Below are 27581 nucleotides of genomic sequence, written 5' to 3'. Positions count from 1 at the left end.
CCTTAATCCTAAATTCCAACCACCATGGCACCTCAGTTTCCTTGTGTTGTATGAGCCTGATGAGGCAAGATGAGGCAAAGAATTACTCTTCTAGGACTCAGCAATGAAAAGTTCTCCAAGGTTCAAGTATGCTCGCCATCCCCAATCCAACCACATATACATACAATTACAAGGTGCCCTGAGAGACTGGGTTCTGCTACCCTCTAGTGGCCAGAGCTAAAAAGACTCTCCCACCCAATCAATCAGGACCTTCAAGCTATGACTTAGAGAGAGGTTGGTCTGGAGGGCTCCTAGGGAATAAACCAACAACCGATTTTATGAATGAGAAAGCTGAGGAGGCCTAGAGAGAAATAGTACCCTGGAGAGTCAGGTACTAGACTAGGAGACTAGAACCCTCAAGTTGCTTCATCTTTCTAGCTCACCCCTGGGAAGGTCAGTTGGAGTTAGGCACCCCCAAAGTCAAAAGGACACAGTGCCCTCCACACTCCAGAGCAACACCTGCACTTCAAATGTCATAATCCCGAGTTAGTTCGCAAGTAAGATAGCAGGGGTCCTTCTGAGGGTCTGGCTGTTCCCTGACTTTTTGAGGTTAACAATATTTCGGAATTTTTATTTGCCTCGCCTAGCTCCTGTTGCCACGACCACCAGTGTACAGTTTCCGGTAGCTACCCAGGTCTCCTATCTCCATGGTAACCAGTGCTTTGCGACCTTCAGTTGCAGCGGCTGCGCTGCAGTCGCGGCAGTAGTTGCTGGGCGACGGCGGTGAAGGCGGTGGCTCGAGGTGCGGACCCGGTAGGGCGTCCAGTGGGAGGCGGTTCTCGGGAAAGTCCACGGAAGGCGAGGTGCCTAGATCCCATGTAAGAGAGAGCTCCGGGCCGTGGACCCCGCAGCCCTCGCCTCCACCGTGGGCCCATGGCCGTGGCGGTGCCCCCGGGCGGGGCGGGGGGCTCAGGCTGGGCCTGGAGGCCGGTGGGGCGAGACGCGCTTCTGGCTCGGGGCTTCCATTCATGCACCGAACTGCGGGGACAGTTCTATCTCGTGGGGGGTCTCCTAGCAGGAGGCGCGCGAGAGCCCAGCAGTGATACGGTGGCCTTCGACCCGGCTGGGGGGCAGGCGGTGCGTGTGGGAGCCCCGGGCGGCCCGAGGCGCAGCCACCACGACGCGGCGCCCGTGGGCGGTCGCTGGCTTTGCGTGGTGGGCGGCTGGGACGGGTCGCGTCGCCTGGCCACAGTGGCCGCCTTGGACGCGGAGCGCGGAGTGTGGGAGGCGTGGACCGCGGCCCCGGGCAACTGCCCCCCTGCTGGCCTCAGTAGTCACACCTGCACCCGCCTGTCTGACCGAGAGCTGTGGGTGGCTGGCCGGGAAGGCGGTACGCGTACTCAGCGCCGCTATGGAAGCATCTACATGTTAAGGTTGGACCCTGGCGCCCGAACCTACTGGTATGGTACTCCTGCCCCAAACCTTTCATCACCCTTCCTTCTCTCACCCTCCATCTGCACTCTGGAAGAGTAAAAGCTAAGCAAATTTTGCAGCGTATTTATTCACATCTTCACCCTAGAACCCTCCTTCCTTGGGAATCTTATCTACCCAAGTCTAAGATAGCTGAACTCTTACTGATACTACCCTCCTGCTCATGGGAACCACCGCAGTGCCCCAAGCCTCCTTCCTAGGGAATAGGGCTGAGGGTGGGGGAAAGGCAGAACAACACTTAAATTTTCCAGAAAACCCAACTTAGGCCTGAAATTCTGCATATCTACAGCTATAAGGAAGAAGGCTGCCACACAGCCTCACGCTCAGGTCACTGTGCTGCCTTGCTTCAAACCCCTGGGCCCAACCCAGGTCATCAGCTATTGCTCTTTGGGGGTTGCAAATCAGCTGAACCAGAAGTAGCTGGGAATTGGAGTCATGGGAAGATTAAGGTATTATCTACTAACTTCTTGCTTAGGGTGAAAAGGAGCTAAAATTGTGACTCCCCAAATTCCTTCATGCCTTCCTTCTCCCCCAAGGAGGAACCACCTGCTGCCCCTCATTTAATGGAACAGCTTGCAAGGCTTGTGAGCAGTGGACAGGGGTCCCGGCAGGGGCCCCAGGGACTACGGCATCACTCGTGTTCTGTGGTGGGGCCCTTTGCTGTGCTATTTGGTGGAGAAACTCTGACCAGAGCTAGAGACACCATCTGCAATGACCTCTACATCTATGATACCCGTAAGAACCAGCCTAATGGTGGAAGAGGAGAAAGGTGGGAAGATAGGAGAACCAAAAACCTGCAGAAAATGATGGAGTGATGGGGTAGGGAGGAGGAAGAACTGGTCGACAAAAGTAACGGGAATACCCAGAGTATTAAACATTATGAAGAAGCCCATAAATCAAGTGTGGAGAGTAATAAGGGGCAGGCCTTTGGTCTTAAGAAAGCCCTGTGGGTGTCAAAGTGCTCCAGCCTCAGTAACTGCCCTCTATTCCTACCCAACAGGCAAGTCGCCTTCTCTGTGGTTCCACTTCCCCTGTGCAGACCGTGGGCTGAAACGCATGGGCCATCGCACCTGCCTTTGGAATGATCGGCTTTACCTAATTGGGGGTTTTGGTGAGGATGGCAGATCAGCTAGTCCACAGGTTTGCACACTGGACCTCTTTGTCTAAAGAATAATGAGTGCCAAGATACACTGCCTCTGTTTTGTTGCAAACCCATAAAGTATTTTCACCAGAATTATCTGCCTCATCTAAAATGCTTACTAAATTTCAATCTAGGAGTCAACATTTATCTCTAAATCTTTTTAGGGGAGGTTGATAAATACGTGGATGCATCTTTATTTGCAAGGGAAAGTATAAAATATGGGTCCTACTTTGATACTGTGAGCCATTAACCTGATGGAAACTTAAACCACAAATCATATGCAGTTCCCTGCCTCATGCAATTTCTACACATAATATTGAAAACTTCAGGCTAGAGTTAAGCATTGTGACCAAAACATTTAATTAACAAAAAAAATATATATATTACAATAGCAGAACAAATAATAATAATAATAATGATAAAGAAATTAGAAGAAGTGGGATTCAGGGTAGAAAAAACTGCAAAGGCCTTGGTCCCTAGGAGACCAACACTCCAGCTGAGCTGGCCTTAGCCCCAGCCCCTTCTGAGTTTTCCTTGGTTGCTGGCTTCTCATCTTCCCCCATGAGACGAATGTTGTGCTTTTCCCGGAATTCATTTAGTTCTTTTCCCTTTGCCTGAAGCTGCTGTGTTAGTGTCTCAATAATCTTCTGGATCTAGAGGGTAAAAGACAACGATTATATAGGGATTTCAGGATTTCCTTCCCCTACCTGGTATGAACTATGGATGGGGAAGTAAAGGAAAATGACATCCTTAATCTCACCTTTAGCCAAGTATTAATAGTGGAGCCCAGACACTAAAATCATTCCCTTCTCATATGCAGTGGTTTACAAACTTTGGGCTGCTTATTTTAAAAAATGCCACTTCATGGGTCCCATCCCCAAATATTCTATTTAGTGGGTCCAGGAACTGTATTTTAAATTAGTAGTTCGTGTGATTTTCATGCACGTATCCAAGGACCACTCTGAGAAATATTGCTCTAATCTACAACTCAGGTCACAGAGCCCATGGAAATGGCATATAACTAGCAACTCCTCTTGTCCAAGGAAATTTCAGGCTCTTTATCCTGTCTTCAACAAGAGTTTCTACCCAGACTTTCCTTACCCTTTTTCTTACCCCTCTGTTGCCCAAAGCTTCTACTCAGGGATTCCTGCTAACCTGCTCCTTGTTGTTCTCCAAGGCAGGCAGCACCTCTTTGACAGTCCGCTCCACCAGCACCCCTCCAACCATACGGTAGCATTTGCGGGTTTCATCTACCTCCTTCAGCGTATCAATCACTAGACTGGGGTAGGAGGCAAAGAGACAGGATCTGAGGATCTAGTCCTGCTCTGCTGCAACCCACCTCACAAAAATGACCCATCCATTGCCTATTGTTTGCCTTTTCCCAACTTCCTCACCTGTGCTCATTCAATTCCATTTCTAGCTCAGCTGCTTTGGATGCCAGGCCTCGCTGTTCCTGCCGAAGGCGGTTGAAGCCAGCAATTACCTAAGAAAGTGATAAGAGGTGAGAGGGGACAGTGGAAATAGCAGAGGGTCAAGATAGCAAGATAGACTGGCAGGCTTTACAAAGGTGCAGTAGTAGACACTTACTCTGAAAAAGAAGTAAAACAGTTTGCAATTTCTAACTAAGTTTGTGGGGAATTCCATGCACTAAGCACTTACTGAATGCCTACTATGTATCAAATATTTGCTAGGCCCTGGAGGATATAACAGAATAGATTTGAACTCTGGCTTCCTGCAGGTGGGGAATGGGCATTTATAACAGAGGGATGGGGGTGGAGAATTACTACAGCAACTATGTGGGCACCTAGACTTGCAGGTAAGGAGGTCTGTCAGGAAAAGCTTTGTAATGAACAAGGCTTATTTAGGTCTGCCCAGCATTCCGTCCATTGGAAAACTGCTCCTCCTTAACTCTGTGGGGCTACTACTCATAGGACCCTTGCCCCTTGACCACAGAGCCAGAGAGTAATTCTAAGCCAGAGTGTCTCTACAGGAACTTGTAGAGAGACAAAAAAAAAAAAAAAAAAAAAAAAAAAAAAAAAAAAAAAAAAAAAAAAAAAAAACAGGTACAGAAGGCAGTTAGTTAGAACTAAGACATCTAGTGGTCCTATAGAGATGATCCTTTGTTCCTATTGTTGAGATCCCTGAAACTACCCTGATTCTTGAATTTTCTGTGGCCTGGTTATTTAGCCTTTCTTTTAACTGTGTTAAATTCTGTGAACTACTCACATTTTTTTTTTTTTTTTTTTTTAAACCTAAGTTGGCCAGAGTTTCTGTGATCTACAAACTGATACAGGCTTCCTAAGGGATACTGCCTGAACTGAAGTCTGAAGGCTGAGGAATTAGGGAGAAGGGGGAAGTGTGTAAAAGAGGCACAAGAAATAACCTATGTAAAGGCCCAGAGAAGTGATAACTACCAGTTCCTGGTTTCCCAGAAACTGAAAAGAGAATGAAAACAGAGTGTGGGAGCCAGACTGGGTACTAATACCACCACACCATCACTTCCAGCACGGGGCTCTGATGGCTGGGTTTGGAAAGAAATATCAGATGAAACATATGGGGGGTGGGGTAGGGAGTGGAATTGACAAAAGAAAAACACTTGGGTTATAGAGATGAAAGACCAGGTTTCAAGGTCTGCCTCTGTCACTTACTGGCTCTATGAACTCGGACAGACATTTAACCCCACAGTTCTCAATTCTAGCTACATGTTAGAATCACCTAGGGAACACTTTAAAAACACGAATTGTATAGCCTCAGAACAATTATAGAATCACAGGGAGTGAGGCCGAGACTTCAGTACTTCTAAAAAGATCCCCACATAAATCTAGTATACAGCCAGAGCTGAGAATCACTGGGTTAACCTCTTTGAGCCTTAGTTTTCTAACTTGTGAAATGCAAATAATAGTAATAACTACTTCATAGGGTTGTTGTATCAAGTGAACCAATGATTGTGAAATGTCTTTGTAAGCAGCAAAATACATTTATTAGTACTACGGCCTTTCCTGCAAACTCAGAAGTGCCCCCTTTGACCTCCTGGTCAGCTGAGAGCAGTTGGGCTCATCTCTTTAACCCACTGCCAAATCTCCAGACAGTTTCACCCCCACTTATATCTCTAGCCTCACTGCCAGAAACCTTGCCCTAGTTGTGTTGAATAACCACCTTATCTTTACCAAGACCCTTATCTCTAGCTTTCTCTCTGTATTGTTCATACACAGCTAATATAATCCAAATAGGTGACCTGTACCAACCCTACATCCCTTCCGATGCCCAATAAACCAAGGAAAGAATACTTGACTAGGGACTTGTCATTCCAGCAACTTGCTCCCTTCTGCCATCCATCACCCTTTTGTTTCAATCTACTTCAGCCACTCATTTCAACAACACTTTGGAAAACTAATTCATCTCCAGGCTGTTTTCCCTTCACCTTCACTGCCAATACTGAAACTATTCCATTTATAGTTAACAATTTCTCCACTGTCAATGTAAGAACATTCCATGATTAACCCAGGTTCTAGATTTTTCCTTGCACCCAAATAACCTACTTTTATGGGTGTATGTTGTTAAATACATCAGTGAAATCAGCCTAATTGTCTAAATTGTCTGATGCCTGATTTTATGTTCCTTAGTAATTAGTAGGAATCGCCTTTTAGCCACCAAAAACACATCTAAAGGCAGAAAGAGATTTTTTTTTTTTAATTCAAACTTTTCTTCAACACTATCCCTAGTAATACCCTATCTCCCTTTGGACCAGTTTATGAGCTTTTAATCAAATACCAAACTAAAATAAATCTATTAAATGTGTGAGTTATCCCCTCAGTTATTATGGAAAATTTTAGTCATGGGTGCACTTAAAGGAGATGAAATCTCTTAGAGGCCAACAGCAACCTAAATTAAATACAAAATAAACCAACCATAAACCTACCATCTCTGGGGTATGCCAGGTAATGAAGATGAGAGAAGCTGTGCTCTATTCCCACATTCTCCACTTAAAATACAGCTCTTCCAATAGCATTTTCCCCTATGGCTAGACCTAATTTTCTTTTCCCTCATTTCCTGGTCTCCTCAAGTTGCCTGGGGTGAGCAGGGATGGTTATGTCAGTGTTGATTCTTTCAACCATGTTAAATCATCATCTTACATGTATACACCTTTACTAAAAAGGAAGCCAATTAAATTAAAACACCAACTATTTATCCTTTTCTAAAGTAACTTCAGTCCTTACAGCTATGAAACCTCTTTACATTCTCATAATTGGCAATGTACAGTTTTTACAGACATAGCTCTTATTTTTAAGTAGCTACATAGCATTTATACCCTACTGATACATTCTTTTTTTCCCCTTCATCCTGTCCTTCCTTTAATAGAACATTGTAGGTTTACAGAAAAATCATGTGGAGTCTACAGTTCCCATATAACACCTCCTCACACAGTTTTACCTATTATTAACATTTTACATTAGCATGGTAAATTTGTTAAAATTGATGAACCAATATTATAACTGTATTAGTTAGTTCATAGTTTACATTAGGGTTCACTATGCTGCACAGTTCTATTTTTTTTAAATCATGCTAACATATATACAACAAAATTTCCCATTTTAGCCACTTTGAAGAATACAATTCAGTAGCGTTCATTATATTTACAATGTTGTGTTACCATCACCACCATCCATTATCAAAATTTTTCCATCACCCCAAATAGGAACTCTGTACCCACTAACAATTAACTCCCCAATCCCCACCCCCACCCCTGTGATATATTTTTAAAACTGCTTAGTAATTCCCCTGTGGCTGGTGGTTGAGATGTTTAGGAGGTTGTTTCCAATTTTTTTTCTGTAATAAATAGCACTGATGTTAAATATTTTTGGACAAAGAGTAAAAAATTTTATGGCCATTTTTCTTTCTCTAACAAAAGTGAGATTAATGAGTCCAGTTGCATGTTTCTAGAAAGCTCTCCAAGATGACCAGACCAGTTTACACTGGAACCAGCAATGACAAGAGTGTACCTGTTTCCCCACAGCCCTAATGGCAGCTTTTAATATTTTTGTTAATCATTTTTAGAGTTGGAAGGACCCTAAGTCCAGAAACCTTGGAATCATCTATGACTCACCCTCCATATCTAATTAATCTCTAAGTCGCATCCATATGCTAAATACCTCAAATCCATCTACTTCTCACATGTTTCACTATCTCTCACCTCTACCATCATAGCCTCCTAGCTGAGTTCCAAACTGCCTCCAGATTTGCCCCCTTCATACTGCAGCACAAGTGACCTAAATTTAAATCTAACCCTATTGCTCCTATGTCTAGAACCTCAACAATGGAAAATAAGTGTTAGTGAGGATGTGGAAAAATTGGAACCCTCATGAATTGCTGGTGGGAAGGTAAAATGGTGAAGCTGCTATGGAAAACAGTATGATGATTCCTCAAAAAGTTAGGTTCCTCAAAAATTTGAACAAAGAATTACCAATTCTACTCTTGAATACACCTCTAAAGAATTGAAAGCCAAGATTCAAACAGAGACTTGTATAGCAATGTTCACAGCATTATTCACCATAGCCAAAAGGTGGAAGCAACTCAAGTAGCCATCAACAGATGAATGGATAAACAAAATGTGGTATAGATGTGTACAATGGAATGTTATTCAGGGGTAAAAAGGAATCAAGTTCTGAAACATGCTACAACATGGATGAACCTTGAAAACATTATGCTAAGTGAAATAAGCCAGACACAAAAGTACAAATATTGTATGATTCCACTTATAACCAAATTGAGAAGAGAGAGTAGACTGGAGGTTGTGGGGGTAGAGGAATGGGGGGTGGGTTGGGGAGTTATTGCTTAATGGGTACAGAGTTTCTATTTGAGATGATGAAAAAGTTTTGGTAATTGATGGTGGTGATGAATATAATTAATACCACTGAATAGTACACTTGACAATGGTTAAAATGGGAAATTCTGTGTTATACACGTTACCACAATAAAAATTAAAAAAACAAAACAAAATACTTCCACTGTTCACAGAATAAAAGCCAAACTCCTTAACACAGCAGACAAAGTCCTATAAAGACCTAGTTCCTGCATACTTCTCCAGTCTGCCCTGCCCAATCTCAATCAGACCTTCCCTCCACCTCTCTTACTCAGGACTCAAACCCGTAGTTCCCTAATTCACTTGTCTTCAGGCATTTGTATAGAATTTGCACCCTACCTGCTCCCTACCAAACCTCTCCCATTCCCTTTTTCTCTGCCCAACTATAATCAAGTCTCAACTAAGGTTCTTCTAGGAAGTTTTCTTGGCCACCCCCCACTCCCATATATTAAACCCTTCTATGTGCTCACATATAAATGCAAATCAATTCCTTAACATTTTTGATAGAAAATTTTTTTCTATTTATATTGTTATTTTCCATCATGCTGCCAGCCTTCTAATCTTTAATGATATAGTCTTTGAAAATTTTAAATATGCAAATACAACCTCTCTTTAAAATGCCTCATTTCTCCTATAGTGGTTCATTTATCTGCCTTCCAGAGCTTGGATAATAAAGGAATACCTACTATGTGCCAAGCATTGTGCTCATCTCTTTATCTCATTTAATTCTCAAAAAAAAAATATTATGTACCTTCATTTTATAGATCAGGAAATCAAGGCTGGTGGATGGGGGAGGTAGTTAAAATAACATGGTGAACCATAGAACTGATGTTTTTTTCTAGGTTTGACTCAAAACATCCATTCTCTTTAATTGTTATTCTTGGTTGGTCATATATTAACTCTTATAAAAGTCAAACTATTTTCATTTCTTTTTTGTCTTCTTTCCTTTTTTGTTTATCTAATACTATATAGTTTTAATAACTTCAGGAAAAATCAGCAATCATTACCTTTCCTCCCAAAATGTTCTTTGATCTTCTTACCCACATATTCTTCTTGGGTCCAAAGAAGAATAGAAGAGGTAGAGAATTATGATTGGATACATTTGGAACAAAATTTTCTGGAATATCACTCCACTAATTACTTTCTTCCTTTCAGTTTAGTGTCCCCTTTTCTGAAAAACATACACCATCAAAGAAAACCCTCTTCTTTGATCTTGCTACTCTTAAATGATGGTTCTCTTCTTATCTTCTCTTCATTAAATTTTTTTAGCACTAGTCCATACTCACTGCCTCCACTTCTTCACCTCCCATTTACTCCCAATCCATTTTAAATTGCCTTCTAATTGTCTTCTGTCTAGTTATTAAACTATTATCAGTTATTAAACTATCCTCTCAAAGATCATAAAAGGCCTTCTACCTAATTGCAAAACACACCAGCCTTTTCTGTCTTTAATCTGCTTCCTAAAACTCTCCTCCTTTAAGTGGCAGCATGGTATGGTAGAAAGAATCTAAACTTCAGTCTGATCTGGATTCAAATCCCAGTTTTGCCATTCTCTTGCTATATGAACAAGTTACTTCTTTTGGTTTTGTCATTTATGAAATAAGCCTAATATACCATCGAGTTTCTCAACCTCAGCACTAAATATCTCATTTTAGGCTGGAAAATCCTTTGTTATGGGGGCTGTCCTGGGTACATTGGAGAATATTTAGTAGTATCCCTGGTCTTTACCCACTAAAAGCCCTTCTACTTGTGACAACCAAAATGTCTCCAGACATGCAAAATGTCCTCTGGAGAAACAAAAACACAGCAGGTTGAGACACTAGTAAGGGCAACAATGAGAACTAAATTGAGGGAACAGGTTAAGTGCCTGATATATAGTACGTCCTCTGCTCCCCTTTTTGGCTTGCAAGACCCTTCAGTTCCCTGGTTCTTCTACCTGTCTGAACCCTTCTTTTTCTTTTCTCTAATTCTTTCTCTCTCACCACTTCAGCAGAAAGGACTTATGATTCTGTTCATAATGCTTCTCCCTGTATTACCTACACTATTTCAATTGGTTTTCTTAGCAATTTGTAAAGTTTCAATGATTGTCTTTATGCTAATCACCTGCAAACCCAGGCCGTCTCAGAAATTCTGGACCCATATGTACTATTTATAGGAAGGAGCTTTGGAGTCAGACAGAAGTGGCTTCAAAATCTGACCATAAGCAATTCTTTTCTTTTCTGAATCTAAGTTTCTTCACCAATAAAATAAAGATACTATCTGCTTCATGGAAATGTTGTGAGGATTAATTACATTAAGAACTTAGGACAATATCCAGCACATAATGAATTGTCAATAAATGGTACCTGCTATTATTACAGAACACCTATATGCCCTAAGGATACTTTTAACTCAGTATGTTCATACCTGAGTCTGCTGAACATACTTTTGCCCATAAACTGTTCCTCTTCTGGTCTCCCCTATTTCAGTTAATGATACCACTCTAGCTTTCTAGGTAGGAAACCCTGTCTCCATCTTTGAACACACCCTTACCCCATCAATTGCCAAATTTATTGTGACTACTTCAGCAATTTCTCTTAGGCTCACTGGCAACGCCCTAGCACAGATCTTCATTACCTCTTGTCTGAACAACTGCAGCAGTATTCTAAATGATCTCCCTAGTTTTGGAATCTCCCAATTCAAATCCATTTAACAAACATGGCTGCTAATTTAATCTTCCTAAACTTGACTGACATAAAATGTTCACAATTATATTAGGCTTAAAAAGCAGATTACAAAATGGTATGTATTGTATAATCCTTATTTTGCTAAACAAACATATGCCCTCCCTTCCATTCCAACACATATATATACAAAAACATAAGGAGGGGGAAAAACTCAAAAGATATACCTCCAAATGGTAAGAATAGTTATTTCTGGAGAGTAGGATTATGGGCAACTTATTTCCTTTTTCCTTCTTTACACTTATTCCTGTATTTTCTACATTTTCTACTATGAACATATTTTATATTATGTAATAGGGGAAAAAATCAACAGTACAACATATATCCTTCTGTGGTTCCTTCACTGGTTACCATAAATCATATTTCTAATATGATTATGATGTAGTGTGGAAAAAATGGTCTGTCTGATGCTGAAGTCCCTCAATTCAAATCCCTATTCTTCCAATTACTGACCTTGGGCAAGATGCCTAAATCCTCTGAAACTCAAATATCAGGAGGATATTACAACCTACTTCAAATGACAATATTAAATAACAGAAGATAAAAGAAGTAAAGTGCCTAGCACAGTATGTTACTTGCTTTCATTTTGTTTGTAAGGGACACATGTGGCTCAAATTTGCTGTAGCAATAAATCTATTTTTCACCCAGTGTTCTCTCTGGAACACAAAGCAAGGCCAGAGAATATTAACCAAGGAACAGCTTCAGAACTCAACATCACAACTCCTCAGTCTCCTTTGAGGGTTTCTCTTTCTCCACCCATCCCTTGAATGTAGCTTCACCTCTATTCCACCTCTTTTCTCACTTTCTTTTTGCAGATTTTAGATGACTTCATCCAGAACAATTGCTTTATTTACCATCCATCAGCTCACAACTCTCTAAACCTGTATCTCCAACTCAATTTTTTTCTGTAACTTGAGATTTATAAATAAAACCACCTACTAAATGTCTCTAGCTGGATGTCCCACAAGAAACCCAAATTCAAAAATCCTAAAATAAACTCATCTTTTCCCCCAAACTCCTTTGTTCTCCTACATTCCATATTATGTCAGTATCCAACAAAGACAATCTTGAGAGACATCTTAGATTCCTCTTTTATCCCTTTTACTCCACTTCAAGTCTTGCAATTCATCTCAAACTTTTAAGTCCCCCCACACCACAAACATGCCAAGCAATTTCACACTGTGGTACTTTCGAACAAATTATTCCCTCTACCTAAAAAACTTTCAGCTTTCTTCTTAGTTTGACTTATCTTTTAGAACTAGCTGAAGGATTATATCCTCTAGAAAACAAAAGATAATAACTAGCATTTATTGAGCACCTATGCTCTAGTCACTGTGCAAGAATACTTCACACTGCATTGGAGAAAATATATATAAGAGTAGAAATGGGTTTCAAACTCAGATCTGTCTGACCCCAGTGCACTTGTTTTTATGCCCTTAGCTACTCCCACTATACCACAGTTCTCCTCCTCACCTACCTCCCAAATCCCATAAACTCCTGCTTAGTTAGTGGTTCCTCCTCTAGATGTCACAAAGGAGGGTCTGTGTGGCACACCGTAAATCTGTATTCTTTGGTTTTTTTGTCTTTTCTCAAATGAGTCTGTGAACTACTTGAAGACAAGGATTATTTCATTTATCTGTTTCCCTGCACCCAGGAGAATGCCTGGCACATGGTAGTCCCTCAGAAAGTATTAGATTTTTGCACACTGATGTTGATGGTGTCATTATTCACAACTGCCAAAAGATGGAAGCAACCCAAGTGTCCATCAACTGATGAATGGATAAATAAAATGTGGTACACACATGCAACGGAATATTATTCAGCCGTAAAAAGGAATGAAGTTCTGATACATGCAACAACACAGATGAACCTTCGAGACATGATGTTGAGTGAAATAAGCCAGATACAAAAGAACAAATACTGTGTGATATCACTGTTTGAAACAATTAGAATAAGCAAACTCATTGAGTCAGAATCTAGAATGTAGGTTATCAGGGGGCAGGGTAGGGATAAAGAATGGGAAGTTAAGGCTTAAAATTTACTGGTTTCCTACTTGGAATAATGGAAATTTTTTGGTAATGGATGGTGGTGATGGCAGCACAACATTGCGAATGCAACCAACAGCACTGAAATATATATCTGGATATGTATATATGGTAACAGAATAGAAATTAAAAAAAAAAAAAATCCATGGAACTACACTACACAGTGAACCCTAAATTAAACCATAGACTTTAATAGTATAATTATAAAAATGTGCTATCATCAATTATAACAAATGTTCTACACCAATGCAAGATGTTGGTGGTGGGGTGGTGTACAGGAATCCTGTATTTCATGCACAATTGTTCTGTAAACCCACGACTTCTCTAATTAAAAAAAAAAAAGTATTAGATTCTTTCTTCCCCTTTTTTTTCCCCCGAAAGAAACTCTCTTTTCTCCACTCCCAAATCCCACAGCACTTTATACCTCTCTTTCAGACACCTGTCTTCCATCTCATATAAGCATTTTGCATGTTTTATTTTCCTTGCCAGCTCATGGATGGCAGGGGACAGTTTTAAAAATCTTTATCCAGGTATCTTTGCCTATTGCATATGTTCAACAAATAACTGATGAACGAACTTGTAGTTAAAATAGCCATTCTATAGTCTGCATGCTGTTGTTTATGTTTTCGTTTCTATTGTGAGTATTTCTTCTCATATCGATTAAACACTAGCCCCACTATTATCAAACTACGGTTCCTAGCGACAAAGGGCTTTCTCACTAATTTATCAAACATTTCCCGATGTTGGGCACTGGGGGAAATGCAAACTCAGATCAGAAAGGGTTTATGGTTTCTCAAGAAATTTAATCTAGTAATGACTCCAGAATCAAAACAGTATTGAACACTAAACTGTTTGAGTTTGTGAGTCACGTGGCTCTGCAGAGTGAAGGCGATTGTCAACGTGGTTCCAGGGTCACGTAACAGACTACGAAGCAGCCCGTTAACTAACCTCCCGGGATTCGTTACGACCTGCCTTGCCCGGTCATATCCTGTTTGGGGGTGCAGAGGAGAGGTGGGGAAATTTCGTGGCACTTCCCCTTCAGTCCTGTGCATCCTCCCAGGCACTACAAACCAGGGCTTTCGCTTACCCGAGGTTCACCCACCACCTAGGCGGTGTGTGGCTCTCACCAACTCACCCGCCCACTCTCTCGCCCGGAACTCAGCTAGCTTCTCCAAGGACCCTCCCCTCTTTGAGTGGCCATGCAAACATGGGACTGGAATAAAGGCCTGCACAAGTCATAGCCCCCTCCCTTCCTCGCACTAACTCCTGGCCCTGCGGGAGATGCCTTTCTTGGCATTCTCGGATACTCACCTGCTCTGCCGACACCGCCCCCTTCCCCGCGCCGCTCCCGCAGCTCTTGCCGGCACGACTGCTGTTGTCCGCCATCTTCGCCGCCTGCTGGGTTTCCGTCCTGCGCAGTTCAGCTTCCGTCTTGCGTCACGTCCGTTCTCGTAGTTACCGCCCACTTGTCTCGGGCTTCTCTGGCTCCAGGCGGTTCTTCGGCTCGGACCCTTTGAATGGTTTTGGCGGTATCTTCATGTAGGACCTACTCCCCATCCCGCCGGCCGCGGTGAATTCCTCTTGTGGTGCTTTAACTCGTGTAAAAGAGACGCTGTCCCGGGAGAGGCGGGAAAGGAGGGGTTATCTGAGGGTGGGGACTTGTATTGGGATCTGGATTCTTGTGGCCCCTGTCCGTGGTGGTGTGGCCGGGGACAGGAGGGGGTGAATTTTCTCCCAGAGCTTCCCGGTGAAAGGGGTGGGGGGGGATATACTTTAGGTCAATAAAGTTGTGCAGATGCACAGTCAATAAGAGAGGCCTGGGAAAGCCAAGGATATTTCCCGGAAGTGACTTTTGAACTGTGGAGACGTTTGGCAGAAGAAAGAGCTTCAGCTTAATGTGAGATCACTGGAAGATTGGAAGTCGAGGTCTTCAGGCGCCGAGAAAAGCTCCTTCCTCTATCTTTCCATTTTATGATCTCTTCCTGTAGCCCATAATTACTTAAAGTGTGTTTTGAAGATTGTTTTTGCTGGCAGGAGTCTGATCCAACTTGCAGTATGAAGAGACATGTTAGAGAAGTCTAAGAAGTTTTGCTTGAGGGAGGGGTTGGAGTCCTGATTTCTCTCCTTTCTTAGGCTTGGCTTCAGCATCAGGCCTCCTAACCAGCTCATGTCCTTTCTGCTGTGTCCTGGACTCCGGATACCTCTACTCTCAGTACTTTGTGCTCAGCCTAGGTAACATGTTTTATTGTGTCCTCAGAGCCTGGCACATATTGAAAAATGCTTGTTACATGAATGGACGGTGGAAGACAATGAGGTGCCAACCATCCCACAGAACATTTGATTAGTGAGCCCCACTAGGCCTAGATCAGTGTATCCTGTAAGAGCAGAATCAAAGGAAATTCAGCTTTCCTAACTCCCTGTGTAAGCCCCTTATCATAAAACTTGGTTTTCCCCATGCTGAGAAATCTGATAATCCTGCCTGTGTCATTCACAGGCCCAGAGCCATGGCCATCTCCTCTTCCTCCTGGGAACTGCCCCTGGTGGCTGTGTGCCAGGTAACATCAACACCAGACAAGCAGCAGAACCTTAACATGTGTGCTGAGCTGGTTCGAGAGGCTGCCAGACTGGGTGCTTGCCTGGCTTTCCTGCCTGAGGCATTTGACTTCATCGCACGGGACCCTGCAGAGACACTACGTCTGTCTGAGCCACTGGGTGGGAGCCTTGTGGGAGAATATACTCAGCTTGCCAGGTATCACGGAAAGGGGGAGGGAGAGGTAAAATTTTTGTTGGGTAGCATCCTGGATTGCCTGTTCGGAGGATAAGGATAGATCCTCAAGAGGAGTTTTCAGTATTCTCTCCCCCCACCCCCAGGGAATGTGGGCTCTGGCTGTCCTTGGGTGGTTTCCATGAGCGTGGCCAAGACTGGGAGCAAACCCAGAAAATCTACAATTGTCATGTGCTTCTGAACAACAAGGGTGAGACTTCACAACCATTTAGCCTGCCTTTTCCAGGCTCTTCTGCCTAAACTCAGATCCCTAGAATTCTGTTTTTCAACTCTACTTCCTAGGCCTAGGGTTTTAGGGGTGTTTGTACATCTGTTTCTAGTCTATAAACCATCTCCTCCTGGGGAGGGGAGGAGCTAAGCTGGGCTTCTACCACACCAGCACTGAGTAGTCCTTCTCCCTCTTACTCCAGGGTCAGTGGTGGCCACTTACAGGAAGACACATCTGTGTGATGTGGAAATTCCAGGGCAGGGGCCCATGCGTGAGAGCAATTCTACCATGCCTGGACCCAGCCTTGAGTCACCTATCAGTACACCAGCAGGCAAGGTGGGAGTTGTGAGAATGAGGGTGGGAGAGGCACAAGAAGGAGGGGAATAGGAATATTTTGAAGTGGTAGTAGAGGATAAGGAGTGGGGTAGCAGTGGTATGACTAAATGCTGTGTCAAATGCAGAACAGGGGGACTAAATAGGCTACTTTTCATTACAGGTTGGTCTAGCTATCTGTTATGACATGCGGTTCCCTGAACTCTCTCTGGCATTGGCTCAGGCTGGAGCAGAAATACTTACCTACCCTTCAGCTTTTGGATCTGTTACAGGCCCGGCCCATTGGGAGGTAAGAGGATGCCGCTTCAAAACATAAGGGCCTTCTCTTAACCTCATACATACTCCTTCCATGGCCCTACCCATTGAAAGAGTTTCTTCCCCTTCCTACTTAGTAGGAAATTGTCCCCTAGATTGCTGCCTGGCTCTCATGTTACAGAGTAACTATTAATATAGTAAACCATTCCTAGGCAATTATCAGAATGGTCACAATGGATAAATTATACACTTGGCCTGTAACATCCACCTCCTGTCACTTCTGCACTAGCAGCTGCATGTAGTTAAGTGAACACACATCTCCTCATCCCCCAGGTGTTGCTGCGAGCCCGTGCCATTGAAACCCAGTGCTATGTAGTGGCAGCAGCACAGTGTGGGCGCCACCATGAGAAGAGAGCAAGTTATGGCCACAGCATGGTGGTGGATCCCTGGGGAACAGTGGTGGCCCGCTGCTCTGAGGGGCCAGGTCTCTGCCTTGCCCGAATTGACCTCAACTATCTGCGACAGATGCGCCAACACCTGCCTGTGTTCCAGCACCGCAGGCCTGACCTCTATGGCAGTCTGGGTCACCCACCATCTTAAGCCTTTTGACTTCTGTGAGGTGAGACTCCCACTGTGAGCTATGTTGCCATGACTTTTGGGCAGGACCCAGGTGCAGCTCCCCTCGCTTGGAGAACCTTAACTCTCTTGATGAAACACAGACTCAGCTTCTCGAGAAAGAAGAAACTGTCACCTGAGCTCAGATTTCAGTTTCAGAAAAGTGGAATTTTATATAGCCACTGTTTATTTCATGAAAACTGGAGTTACTCTAAGGTCTGAGCAGCACTGCCATTGAAAAAAATATAATAATCATAAAATCTGTGTTTGGACATCTCCTTTGGAAATTGCAAAGAGAAGTGGTATTGTACCTGCTGGACTTGGCTCCAGTTCTAGGCTTCCTGGCTCATTCAACATACCTCCCTACCTAAATAAAAGTGCAACACTCAGTGCTTGTCCCAGCCCCAATCCCAAGGGGTTAGGGGAAGAGTATGGGGAAGTAAAAAAAGAAAGAAGTTGGTACTGAATTACTTCACTTTCACCTATAATGCCCTTTGTCCAAGCCAGAAGAAAGCAAAGGGGAAAAGGGCTGCAGGGTACATTATTTATTTCCACTTGAACATGGGAGGAAAATGTCACACTCCCCCTTCCCCTTTTCAGGGGGAGTGTACTTTTTCTAATCGGCAATCTCTTCTCCATCTATCCTGTGTATGTCTGTACACACACACACACCACAGCTGGGAGGAATGACTAGGCTGACCCAGTTCTCTTATCTATTACTTTCTTGAAGAGGACTTTATAAAGGGGAAAAAGGAAGGAGCCACAGCAGGCAGAGGTTTGAAGCCATGAATGGAGGAAAGGAGGCAGAGGAGGAGCACCAGAGGCCAGGAGACAGTGGAAAGGGCGACAGCTTCTTTGTTTTTTAAAAATTCTGTAATTTAGGAGAGGGTGGTGATTAATTTCCAAAATACACTTCAGAGACCCACCTTCCACACAGCTCCCTTACTCACAGCCCTTTGGTTTTGCAGACAAAATTTAAGAGCCCTCATAAAGCCAGAAGTATTGATAACCCCTCAATGCACCCAAAAGCAGTGTTCACTTCAATCCCTTACAAAGACTATGTTCTATAGACTTTGCTTCTCCCTACGCAATTGTCTTACGGCTCAGTGGTAAGGTGGCTGTAGAGACACACATTGGGGGTAACTGGGAAAAGGGAAACAAAGGGGAAGCCCAAGCACATGGGTGCAGGGAGGGGTAGGGATACCAATTCCACTTTCCTTTGTCTTTTACCTTAAAAAAAAAAAAAGGCAGGGGGTGTGATTGGAAGGGTAGAGAACAAACCCCACAACAGTATGTAAGCTCCAGAGGTGGGTGGGAACAGTCCCCAAAGAGGTGAGACAGGGAAAGGTCAGGGCAATGCTTGCAGCATCAAGTTCCTCAGGAGTTTCTGTCGGCCCAGCTCATAGTCCTCCTCGTCCACATTCACTAGCAGCTTGATGGCCTCGTGGCCCACGGCCTGCTTGAGGGAGTCTGTGATGAAGACACCTTTAAGTGCTTCTAATAATGAGCCATTGATATAGTCGCGCCAGAATGCGTCGAGGTAGGTGAGCTCAGAAAACTTGATGTCACAGATGATGGAGCCCAGGTCCCGGGACTTGAGAATGGTGTTGGCCTGGTTAAAGCGCTCAAACTGGCGCTCAAGTGGGTCCTGCTTGTTAGAGAAGACGTTGCCCTGCAGAGCAGTCTCATGCTGGCAGTATTCAGCCCGAACTCGCAGTCTGATATCTGAGGAAGAGAATTTATGGGGGAGAAGAAGTTACAGTGACGGATGAGTTTGCAACCCAAGGTTGAAAAGTTGAAGAGAACAGCAGAGTGACAAAGCAGGGTACTTCACCTAACAGCTTCTCTACAGGATTTCTTCTGAAATCCTTGCCTGAATGTAGGAGGTTCCCTTACATGGGACATGCCCAGGTCAGCATTATTCCCATCATTCACATGCAGCACCTTACTTATGGGAGATATTTTCCTAACTAATAAGCACAGGTTATTTTAAAAATACTCTATCATGACTTTGTTCTTCCTCCAATAAGGATCCCTTTAATCAAGAATTAACTAAAAAGAGTTGAAATATACTCTGCCACAAAGATACAGGAAATGCTCTCCAAAGAGATGATGCCATTCAACTCTCCTTTGCAATAGCAAAGTGAGTCTTGTACTAAATAGCATAAATTGCCCAGTATCCCAGCAGTTCTTTATATTTTCCCTCAAGTCTACTCCACCTACAGGACTCTTGAACTTCCTCACCACATGTCTGCTTTTCCTTAGGATCCGGTGTCACTGACTTCCGGCGTTTTCTCTGGCTCCCAAGCATGGCTCTCCCTCTGGCTGGCCGCTTGCTACACATCTGAGGGCCCGAAGTAGGGCAGCACACCACAGGATAGTGGGGAGGCACTGACCAAAGGGTGAAAGGGGAGAAGAAATAGTAAGGTAAAAGCAAAAATTCAGAACTTCTCTTGGAATGAGGAAAAAATCATTCAGAATTAGCACAAAAATCAGTATGAATGTGACCCAAAAAGAGTTCACAAAGCACGAGCAATTACAGGACCTAGGTGAAGCATTAACACCTCACCTGATTTTTATGGGGCTAGATGTGGAAAGAAGCATCCTTTCATTTAAGTTGGCAAAGCCGGCAATGAGATTTCAGTGTCCTCTTACTTGATTATGGAAATTAGGGGGTGTAAACATCTCACCTGTTTTAGGGGGTTGGGGGGGCCTTGGTTCTGGATCACTGAGGGCTCTGGGAGTCACATAGCGAATTGATGTCTCCTCCAGATACTTGTCTACAAGATCAGGGCACACTGTAGGGAGAGGGGGATCATTCAGGAAAGATACACCCCCCTCCCTTCTCCCAGTCTAAACCTCCAATGGGCCTCATAACCTATTCTCCTAGGTATTCCCCAGGGTCAATGCCTCCTCCCCCTTGGACTCCTAAATTACTCACTACTGGCCTCTAACAACTCTTCCCTGATCCCAGTGTCCCCAGACCCAATGCACCCTCACCAGCCTGCCTCCTCTTGAGGGTGACGTAGGGCAGCAGGTCATGGCGAGTGATGATGCGCAGCAGCTGCAGCACCTGGCGAAAGTTACTCTCATCACAGCGACCCTGGCGCTCCAGTGCCAACAAGAAATCACGTCCATTTCGGATGAGGCCACGCTCGTGATCATCAATGACATCAACAAAGAGGAAGGAAAGAACACGCACATCTCTGTGTGTCAGGTGGGTACCCACGATGTCAAACATGCGGTGCAGGCTATACAGTCCATGCTCCTGCTCACCATGCTCTTCTGGCCACACCTGGCTTGCCTGCCGCTTTAGGCCCGCCATGCTGGGGGCTCAGGTGCACAAAGCTTTCCAGAATCCCTGCTCAGTAGCTGTAGTCCCCACTGTACTGTAAGGACAGGGAATGAATCTGTGAGCCACTCAATGGCAGGAACTGGTGCCTGCCTAATATATGCCTGGTGCAATGTAGTGCTTAATAAGTGTTTATTAAGTAAATACTTTTATTAAATAAAATTTAAAAAAAAACAACAGTGTGAGCCTTGAGCTCTCTGCCCAAACTCAACAGAAGTCTAGACCATACAGGAGAAAGAAATACTGTCACATCCCCAAAGCGAGACTGTTGCATGCAATTTTAGTGCTACATACTCAGCAAAAGTTGCTATTAGATATTACCCTGATTATTCCTCCTGCTTCCAAAACACTGCTTTTGGTACCTTGCAAACCAGCCAGTTCCCCTCCTTAATGTAGGCAAAATTGAGAGGAAGTAGAGCATTCACTCTTAACTCTAATATGGAAGCTGCATCAGATTTACTTAGGGACTGTCAATAATCTGGATATATGACCTTCTAATCTTTCCTCATAGTTGTCATTTATCAATCCCCTGTCAATGGCCTATCAGAAACCAACATTCATTATGTAATTTGGCATTTGATTCACATGTTCCTCCATCATCCTAAATAAGAATAAATGACCCAGCCAATAACAAATACTCAAGTCCAGCAACTTTCACCTCCTCTCTAGTTACTCATACTTACTGCCCCACCAGACAGGTGCAGCCAGTACTGTTCCATTTTCTGACCACAACCTCCAACAACCCAGTCAATTATAAATTCCTATTGATGCTACTACTAAATATTTCTTAAATCTGCTCCTCCTTTCTACCTCCACTGCCCTAGTTCAGGTCCTAATAAGCTCTCACCCAGACTACTGAACCAGTCTCTTTAAGGGCTCTCCCTACCATCAATAGTAAACCATGTAAATCCGTCCCTCATCCAGTTAGTCAGCTATCTAAAATGCAAAACTGACCATATCACTTCCCTAATTAAAACCGTCTACAGTCCCTTCCTTACCTGGAAGAAAACTCCAAATTCCTTACACAGCACACCAAGCCTTCCAAGATCAGGCCCTGTCTCCCTCTCCAACTACCTGCCACCATACCCCATCTTTTATTCTCTAATATTAATTATCAGCCTGTTTATAGTTCACACACATCATGCAATTCACTTCTCCATACCTTGCTTAGGCTATTCCCTTTGCCTGAATGCCCCTCTCTCTTTACCATTCCACACTCCCATCACCACCCTTTTTTAGATGGCTAACTCCTACTCATCCTTTAAGAATCAGTTCAGATGCCATCTTCAAAATGCATTCTTTACACCCCCATGCTGGGATAAGTATTCATCTTCTGTGCTCCTATGGAGCCCTGTGCATATTTCCTTTGAAGCATTTATCACGGTGTACTGAAATAATTTGTGTGATTATCCCATTAGGTCCTAACCTACTCATGGAGAGGGACTAAGTCATAATTCATCTTTCTTTTTCTATCTCTAGTTCCTAGTAATGAATAGAGCCCAGCATAGCAGGAGTACTCCATTGTTTGTTGAACTGAACTTAATCTCCAAGAAATCACCAGAAGCAACAACAATTAAGAAACTTACACAAGTCCAAAATGAAAGGATGTAAAAATACACAAGCAATTCAGTTACCATGCATATATACTGTGCAGAACTACCCATATCACAATGTGTAACCTAAAAGCACACTCTTCAACAATAAGATAGGTTGCTCTGCCCATATTATAAACCAAGAAACTGAGGCTAGCCTGGGAAATAGAATAATATAATAAGCTACTTCCAGAGAGCCAAGCTGATAGGAACTTAGGTGAGGAGCCAGCAAGACCTGGTGCTCTCTTCTATAGGAAACCTAAGATGGAAGCCCAGGGAGACTTATTCCCTTAACAAATGGAGAGACACCCTCTGGAATCGCTTAGCCCCATACCACGGGTTCTGATATGGGGAAAGGAAGTATAACCCATATCTAGTTTTGAGAGCCCAAAGCATGGAAAACAGCTGGGAAAAAAGTTATTCAACTATAGACTGATTTTCCTTGTCTTGTCCTCGTTTCACCTGCTGCTGTCACTGGGTGCAAATAGCAGAGACTGAAGGAAGAGAACTTCTTGCTCATAGCTAGCAACATGAGAAAACTGAGACTTCCTTAGAGCCCCTACAAATTCTCCTGGTTCCCTATCCCACCTGTTCCCCTTTGGCCAGCTGCTGATTATGAGGATCCCAGAGAAAGCAGATGGGCAGGTTTCACATTCACCCAATCCAAAGAGCAGGTTGCTCCAGGGTTTCCTAATTCAAAGTGTCCCACTTAAGCCCCAGGAAATGAAGAAACATTGTCCAACCTACCTGGCCACTGGAAAATGAGGCAGAACACTGAAAAGCACTATGGTCCTAATTATGCATCAATGAATGCAATTTTACAATAGGCCTCAGTCTTCTGAGGGTTAACGCCCTACATCAGAAAAGAAATCAGCTAGCTTTAAGTCCTATATCTCAGGCTGATGATTCAAGATGCCAGGAATTATCAGATTCTAGGTCAGCAGCAGTGATTTTGCCCCCTAAGGAACATATGGCAATGTCTGGAGACATTTTTGATTGTCATGACTGAAGGGGGTGGGGAATGGGTGCTACTGGCATATAGTTAGTAGAGGCCAGGGATGCTGCTAAACATCCTATATTGCAAGGACAGCTCTCCACAGCAAAGATTTATTTGGCCCAAAATATCAATAATGCTGAGAATGAGAAACCTTGTTCTAGGTGGAACATGATAAAAGTTCAAAAGAATAGAGATGGCATGTCACTTTCCAGCTAGATCTGGAGAAGCAGCCATTTGGTCCCTCCTACCCAAACCCATCAAGCACCTTTCCAGATGAAAAAGAAAGGCCAAACATTAAGCTAATTTTAACTTATATAAGTCCAACTATCACCAAGAAGGTCCAACCTTGGCTCCTCACCTGCTGTTGCCATTCAGGTGAACAGCAGGTGGTAGGACTACACTGCCTTCTGCCCCACCCCAGGAGATCTATTTTGACCTAATTCAACGTAGATCTATGAGGGGATAGAGAAATGCCAACCTCTGCAAGACAGATACAAAAGACCTGCACCTATTTCTCAGAGCCACCTTTAAAATCCTGAAACTAGACCAGGAGCAGACCCTTCCTTGTTAGGCTGCTGATCAGACTTACACTACTTATTAAATGAAGCAAAACTTAAGAGAGATATAAGCTTCCCAAGGCTGTGTCCTTGGAAGAAATGTCAGGAGTCTGGCATGCAGGCTAACAGGCAACCCCTCCCACTTAGGTTATACCCTAGGATGGCAAGTTCATTCACTCAGCAACCCAGATGGAAGCTCCACGAATCTAACTCCAACACTAGAAGAATGTGACCAACTTTCTCATAAACCAAAATATACTCAGCTTTCTATGGCAATGAGGCAAAATAATTCAGCTTAAATTATGCAGATATCCCAGATGAAAGGTCTCAGGGTTGTGAGAAGAGTGTATCCCTCTAAACAGAAGACCAGAAAGAACTCCTGAGTCGTGGTGTCTGAATATTGCTGGGTACCAAGAGACAAATACTCCAGGAAACAGAGTCCTATTCATGCTGGCAGGTCTGGTTCCATAGTATGTACGTCTTTCCCTAAGAATAATTTTTGATTCCAATGAATTGCTGCATTTCCTTTTGGGAGTCCAAGTCAGCCAAGGGCCAAGTAAAAGTCTATAATGTATCTACAGGATTTCTTCTTGATTGGACACTCGCTGTTGGGTTTCCAATTCCAAGCAAAGTCTAGTCTCATCCCAATTAGGAATGACATCTGTGTTCTCATGGAGCAGTAGAGGTATCTGACTCAGAAGCCCTTAGAGAAAAGTCACGTGGAAAAAATTTTAAAGTGTGATGTCTCGAAATGAAGATGACAGGGAAAGTCCTAAAGATGGCTAAGAATACATGAAGCACTTTCTTGATGGTGGGATGAAGAAAATGTAACCAAATATTTGGGAGTCAGAATTCCATAGTAAATTTTCAAAAGATTCCAGGAACCCTGAGGGACTGAAGGAAAGCATAAGCTGCCTTTCCATACAAGGCAGCTCAGCAAACCTCCAAGTGCAACATTAAGTAGACATTGTACTAAAGTACGTGTTCCATATGTGAAAAAATGTTTCTCTCAGAGCTGACCAAGACGACAAATGATAATAAATCAAAGCTGGGAGCTTGCCCCAAGACACCTAATATCTCCTCCTCCTATCCCTCCCAACTACCTCCAGTTACCTAAAGAGATAGTGACTGCAACATATTTTCTCAGTGCCATATGCAATCAGGTAGGTGAAAACTCATTTTCCCTGGCATCTACTCCATTTCTGGGATCAACCCCAATGCATTTCTCATGCCACTTCCTTTCCCTTCCATTGCTTGAAAACAGTAAAAAATTCCAGACTTACCTCTGCAAGGAACTTAACTTCCCAGGTCTCTTCCTAGCACAAGGTTCAAATCCAGCAGCAAAACAAACAAAAAAATAATAAGAGGGGGAAAAGTCAATCTTCAAGCTTTATTTTGAAACCTCAACGGCCCAAAGAGTTAGTCCATCTCAGCTGCAAAAACACAGTCAGCCATAAAGTCATTTCGATTGAAATGATCCACTCAAAGCTACATGAGAGAACTCACCCCAAACAAAGGCCCCAGTATTCTCCAACTCACTATTAGTCAATTCACAAAATACCAACTCCAAGAATGTCCAATCTCAATGGCTCATGGCCAGAAGGACCCAAATTCAACAACTTCTGGTGAAACAAATTACCCTCTGACACCTTCTCACCTTCGTCAATTCTTTATGAGACCCAACTATTTTGTTATATTATGAATATTGGCTTCAATCTTCCAAACGACTGGGAGAAAAGTGGTTACAGTCAAAACAGGAATGGTTCTTCCCATCACTTCACTTATTAGACCAGAATTAAACTCCACATTCTACCTTCACTCTTTCCCTTACCTATTCCATAGTGAGAACAAAATATCCACTGGAGAAGCATCTACTCATACATCCACATTTCACTAGGGAACATTTTTCTATAGATGCATATTGACCCCTCCCTCCTAGCACTTAAACAGTAAAAGACGAGTCTGGAAACTACAACATTCACTTAATTAGCCTGGCTGCCTAGTTGCCATCCTGTCTTTTCTGTTCCCTTCCTAATACTTTCCAGAGCTCCAGCTTAGCATATAGGGCTCCAACGTAGCCATGGCTGTTTCCCCAGTCTTGCATTACTAATTGCTAAAAACCAGAAAAGTCCTTTATTCCTTCCACACTTGGAAGACACCAGCTTCCTCATTTTTCCCTCTTATTGTAAGCAGCAAAAACAAGGGAGCAGTAAACTAGGGAGCCTTTGGTAAGCAAATCCAGTTGAACCCTCATCCGACCCCTATTCTCCAAACTCACATGATGATTCTCTTCTGCCCTTCCCACCACATTAAAAGCTAAGGGCCTGGCAGTTAGAATTGGCTGCAACTGATGGTGCTTAACTCTGCTCTCTGCTCCTTCCCACAGGGGAAAGGGAAACCCCTGAACCTCTATCACCCGTGCAGCTACCACTGCCCTGTCTCCCATCCCGTTTCCCTTCCTCCCGAACTTTCCTCTCACTTTCTCTACTACCCCGTCACACCGACACTTTCTATTCCCCAAACCTCTGTTCCCTTCCTTTCCACCCAAATTCTCCCATAGTCCCTTTCCCCTCATCTCCCAATTTAACACTTTCAAAACCTCCCCCAAACATCTTAAGTCCAATTTATACCTTTTCCACCTCTTTACAACACCCCTCCCCCCAAGAGTTCAGTCCTCCCTCGAACCACATGCTGCAAGCCCCCTTTCCCTTCACAGCCTCAGCCTCTCCCCTCCGCTCCTACCCCCCTCAATCGGCCGGCTCGCAGCCCTACTCGCCACCTCGGCCTCTCTTATACCCCCAGCCCAGTGCAGCCTCGGCCCTTGTTTACGCCCCTCCCCATGCCCTCACTCCTCCGCTCCGACCCCTGCCCTCTCCCACAGTTGCCATATCCCCCGCACGCCCCCCTCGGCCGCTCCCCTCCCCCACCTCGCAGCGTCCCGTCACCTCCCTCTCTGGAGGTTCTCAGGCTGGACGTCGCCACCGCCTCCCCCTCCACTTTCCTTCCCCAAGCCCTTTGCGGCCCCGCCCGGCCCCGCCCCGTCCCGCTCGACACCCCCTCCCCACTCCGGCCGCCCCGTCGCCTCACTCTCGGCTCAGGCTCGGCGCCGCCATGTTGGATCCATCCGCGCCGCTCTCCCGGGCCTGTCTCACGGCGCCGCATCCGGGCTCCAGCCGCCGCCGCCGCCGCCGCGGGCGTGGGGGAGGGGAGAGACGGGCGGGGGTGGCTGCATCCTGAACAGCGCCTCCCGGAACCTGGCCGGTTAGTGGCGGCTTCGAGACCATAGTGAGAAATGAGTCGGGATAGCCATACTAAGTGAGGGCAGCCTGGCAGCGGTATTAAAGGAAGAGTGGATAGTTTCACTTTGGGAGGAGAGACTAGAGGATAGCAGCCATGTTACTTTGGGGCAAGCTGGCAACGCAGGCTTTTCTTCACTAAGGCTTCAGAGCCGTAGTAAGAAATGGAAGAGAGTAGCATTCTTGAATGTGGAAAGACTGGTGGCGCCACAGCTGGCTGGTGCTGACTTCAAGACCCCTCGGGAAACGAACTGGCAGCCATGACGCATAAGGGCGGAATAGCACAGGGGTCGCATTGCCCCGCGATATTTGGGGAAAGGTTCAAGATCCGGATTTGACCTTTGCGCCGTCC

At 44.2% G+C, this 27581-nt stretch overlaps 3 protein-coding genes and 1 long non-coding RNA gene across 14 annotated transcripts; 2 read left to right on the top strand and 2 right to left on the bottom strand.

Annotated features, from left to right (window-relative positions):
* The first annotated feature begins 758 nt into the window (after positions 1-758).
* KLHDC9 (kelch domain containing 9) lies at positions 759-15787 on the top strand. 5 transcript variants are annotated; one of them, XM_037825535.1, is made up of 6 exons: positions 759-1439; positions 1760-1919; positions 2007-2205; positions 2471-2610; positions 4032-4112; positions 15734-15787. In XM_037825535.1, exons 1-5 carry the CDS (start codon positions 913-915, stop codon positions 4104-4106), a joined length of 1101 nt encoding a protein of 366 aa, XP_037681463.1. In that variant the 5' UTR covers positions 759-912; the 3' UTR covers positions 4107-4112; positions 15734-15787. The 5 variants fall into 5 exon arrangements, with proteins under 5 accessions (XP_037681463.1, XP_037681464.1, XP_037681466.1 ...); XM_037825536.1 differs by lacking the exon at positions 15734-15787 and adding an exon at positions 15373-15431; XM_037825538.1 differs by lacking the exon at positions 15734-15787 and adding an exon at positions 12849-13007.
* On the bottom strand, positions 3132-14598 carry LOC119526453. Its single transcript, XR_005215182.1, has 3 exons — positions 14551-14598; positions 4006-4094; positions 3132-3264 (listed from the first exon to the last, which is right to left on the bottom strand). It is a non-coding gene; the product is annotated as an uncharacterized LOC119526453 (long non-coding RNA).
* NIT1 (nitrilase 1) lies at positions 14685-17824 on the top strand. Of its 4 annotated transcripts, none has more exons than XM_037825540.1 (7): positions 14685-14809; positions 15373-15471; positions 15734-15988; positions 16111-16214; positions 16435-16568; positions 16729-16854; positions 17154-17824. In XM_037825540.1, exons 1-7 carry the CDS (start codon positions 14757-14759, stop codon positions 17418-17420), a joined length of 1038 nt encoding a protein of 345 aa, XP_037681468.1. In that variant the 5' UTR covers positions 14685-14756; the 3' UTR covers positions 17421-17824. The 4 variants fall into 4 exon arrangements, with proteins under 4 accessions (XP_037681468.1, XP_037681471.1, XP_037681469.1 ...); XM_037825541.1 differs by having other exon boundaries at positions 14718-14837; XM_037825542.1 differs by having other exon boundaries at positions 14807-14825.
* Positions 17600-27292, bottom strand: DEDD (death effector domain containing). 4 transcript variants are annotated; one of them, XM_037825544.1, is made up of 6 exons: positions 27021-27291; positions 25217-25249; positions 20436-20824; positions 20126-20233; positions 19680-19826; positions 17600-19160 (listed from the first exon to the last, which is right to left on the bottom strand). In XM_037825544.1, exons 3-6 carry the CDS (start codon positions 20758-20760, stop codon positions 18784-18786), a joined length of 957 nt encoding a protein of 318 aa, XP_037681472.1. In that variant the 5' UTR covers positions 20761-20824; positions 25217-25249; positions 27021-27291; the 3' UTR covers positions 17600-18783. The 4 variants fall into 4 exon arrangements, with proteins under 4 accessions (XP_037681472.1, XP_037681475.1, XP_037681476.1 ...); XM_037825547.1 differs by lacking the exon at positions 27021-27291 and adding an exon at positions 26861-26927; XM_037825548.1 differs by lacking the exon at positions 25217-25249 and having other exon boundaries at positions 27021-27292.
* Between the last annotated feature and the right edge of the window lie 289 nt (positions 27293-27581).

This window comes from Choloepus didactylus, chromosome 2 (genome assembly GCF_015220235.1).
Source record: "Choloepus didactylus isolate mChoDid1 chromosome 2, mChoDid1.pri, whole genome shotgun sequence".
In the NCBI taxonomy this organism is placed as follows: domain Eukaryota; kingdom Metazoa; phylum Chordata; class Mammalia; order Pilosa; family Megalonychidae; genus Choloepus; species Choloepus didactylus.
The sequence above is the reverse complement of the archived record's forward strand: the minus strand, read 5'-3'. Positions and strand labels throughout refer to the sequence as shown.

Bases quoted from the DNA above. Each gene is read 5' to 3' on its own strand.
- KLHDC9 (XM_037825535.1), top strand. From the start codon at position 913: ATGGCCGTGGCGGTGCCCCCGGGCGGGGCGGGGGGCTCAGGCTGGGCC. The intron at 1,920-2,006 runs GTATTATCTACT...TTCTCCCCCAAG, and splicing joins GGAGTCATGGGAAGATTAAG to GAGGAACCACCTGCTGCCCC. The intron at 2,611-4,031 runs GTTTGCACACTG...TTCCATTTCTAG, and splicing joins GCAGATCAGCTAGTCCACAG to CTCAGCTGCTTTGGATGCCA.
- NIT1 (XM_037825540.1), top strand. From the start codon at position 14,757: ATGGTTTTGGCGGTATCTTCATGTAGGACCTACTCCCCATCCCGCCGG. The intron at 15,989-16,110 runs GTATCACGGAAA...CCCCACCCCCAG, and splicing joins GAATATACTCAGCTTGCCAG to GGAATGTGGGCTCTGGCTGT. The intron at 16,215-16,434 runs GTGAGACTTCAC...CTCTTACTCCAG, and splicing joins TGTGCTTCTGAACAACAAGG to GGTCAGTGGTGGCCACTTAC.
- DEDD (XM_037825548.1), bottom strand. From the start codon at position 20,760: ATGGCGGGCCTAAAGCGGCAGGCAAGCCAGGTGTGGCCAGAAGAGCAT. The intron at 20,234-20,435 runs GTGAGGGTGCAT...CTCTCCCTACAG, and splicing joins CCTCAAGAGGAGGCAGGCTG to TGTGCCCTGATCTTGTAGAC. The intron at 19,827-20,125 runs GTGAGATGTTTA...CCCTTTGGTCAG, and splicing joins CCCCCAACCCCCTAAAACAG to TGCCTCCCCACTATCCTGTG.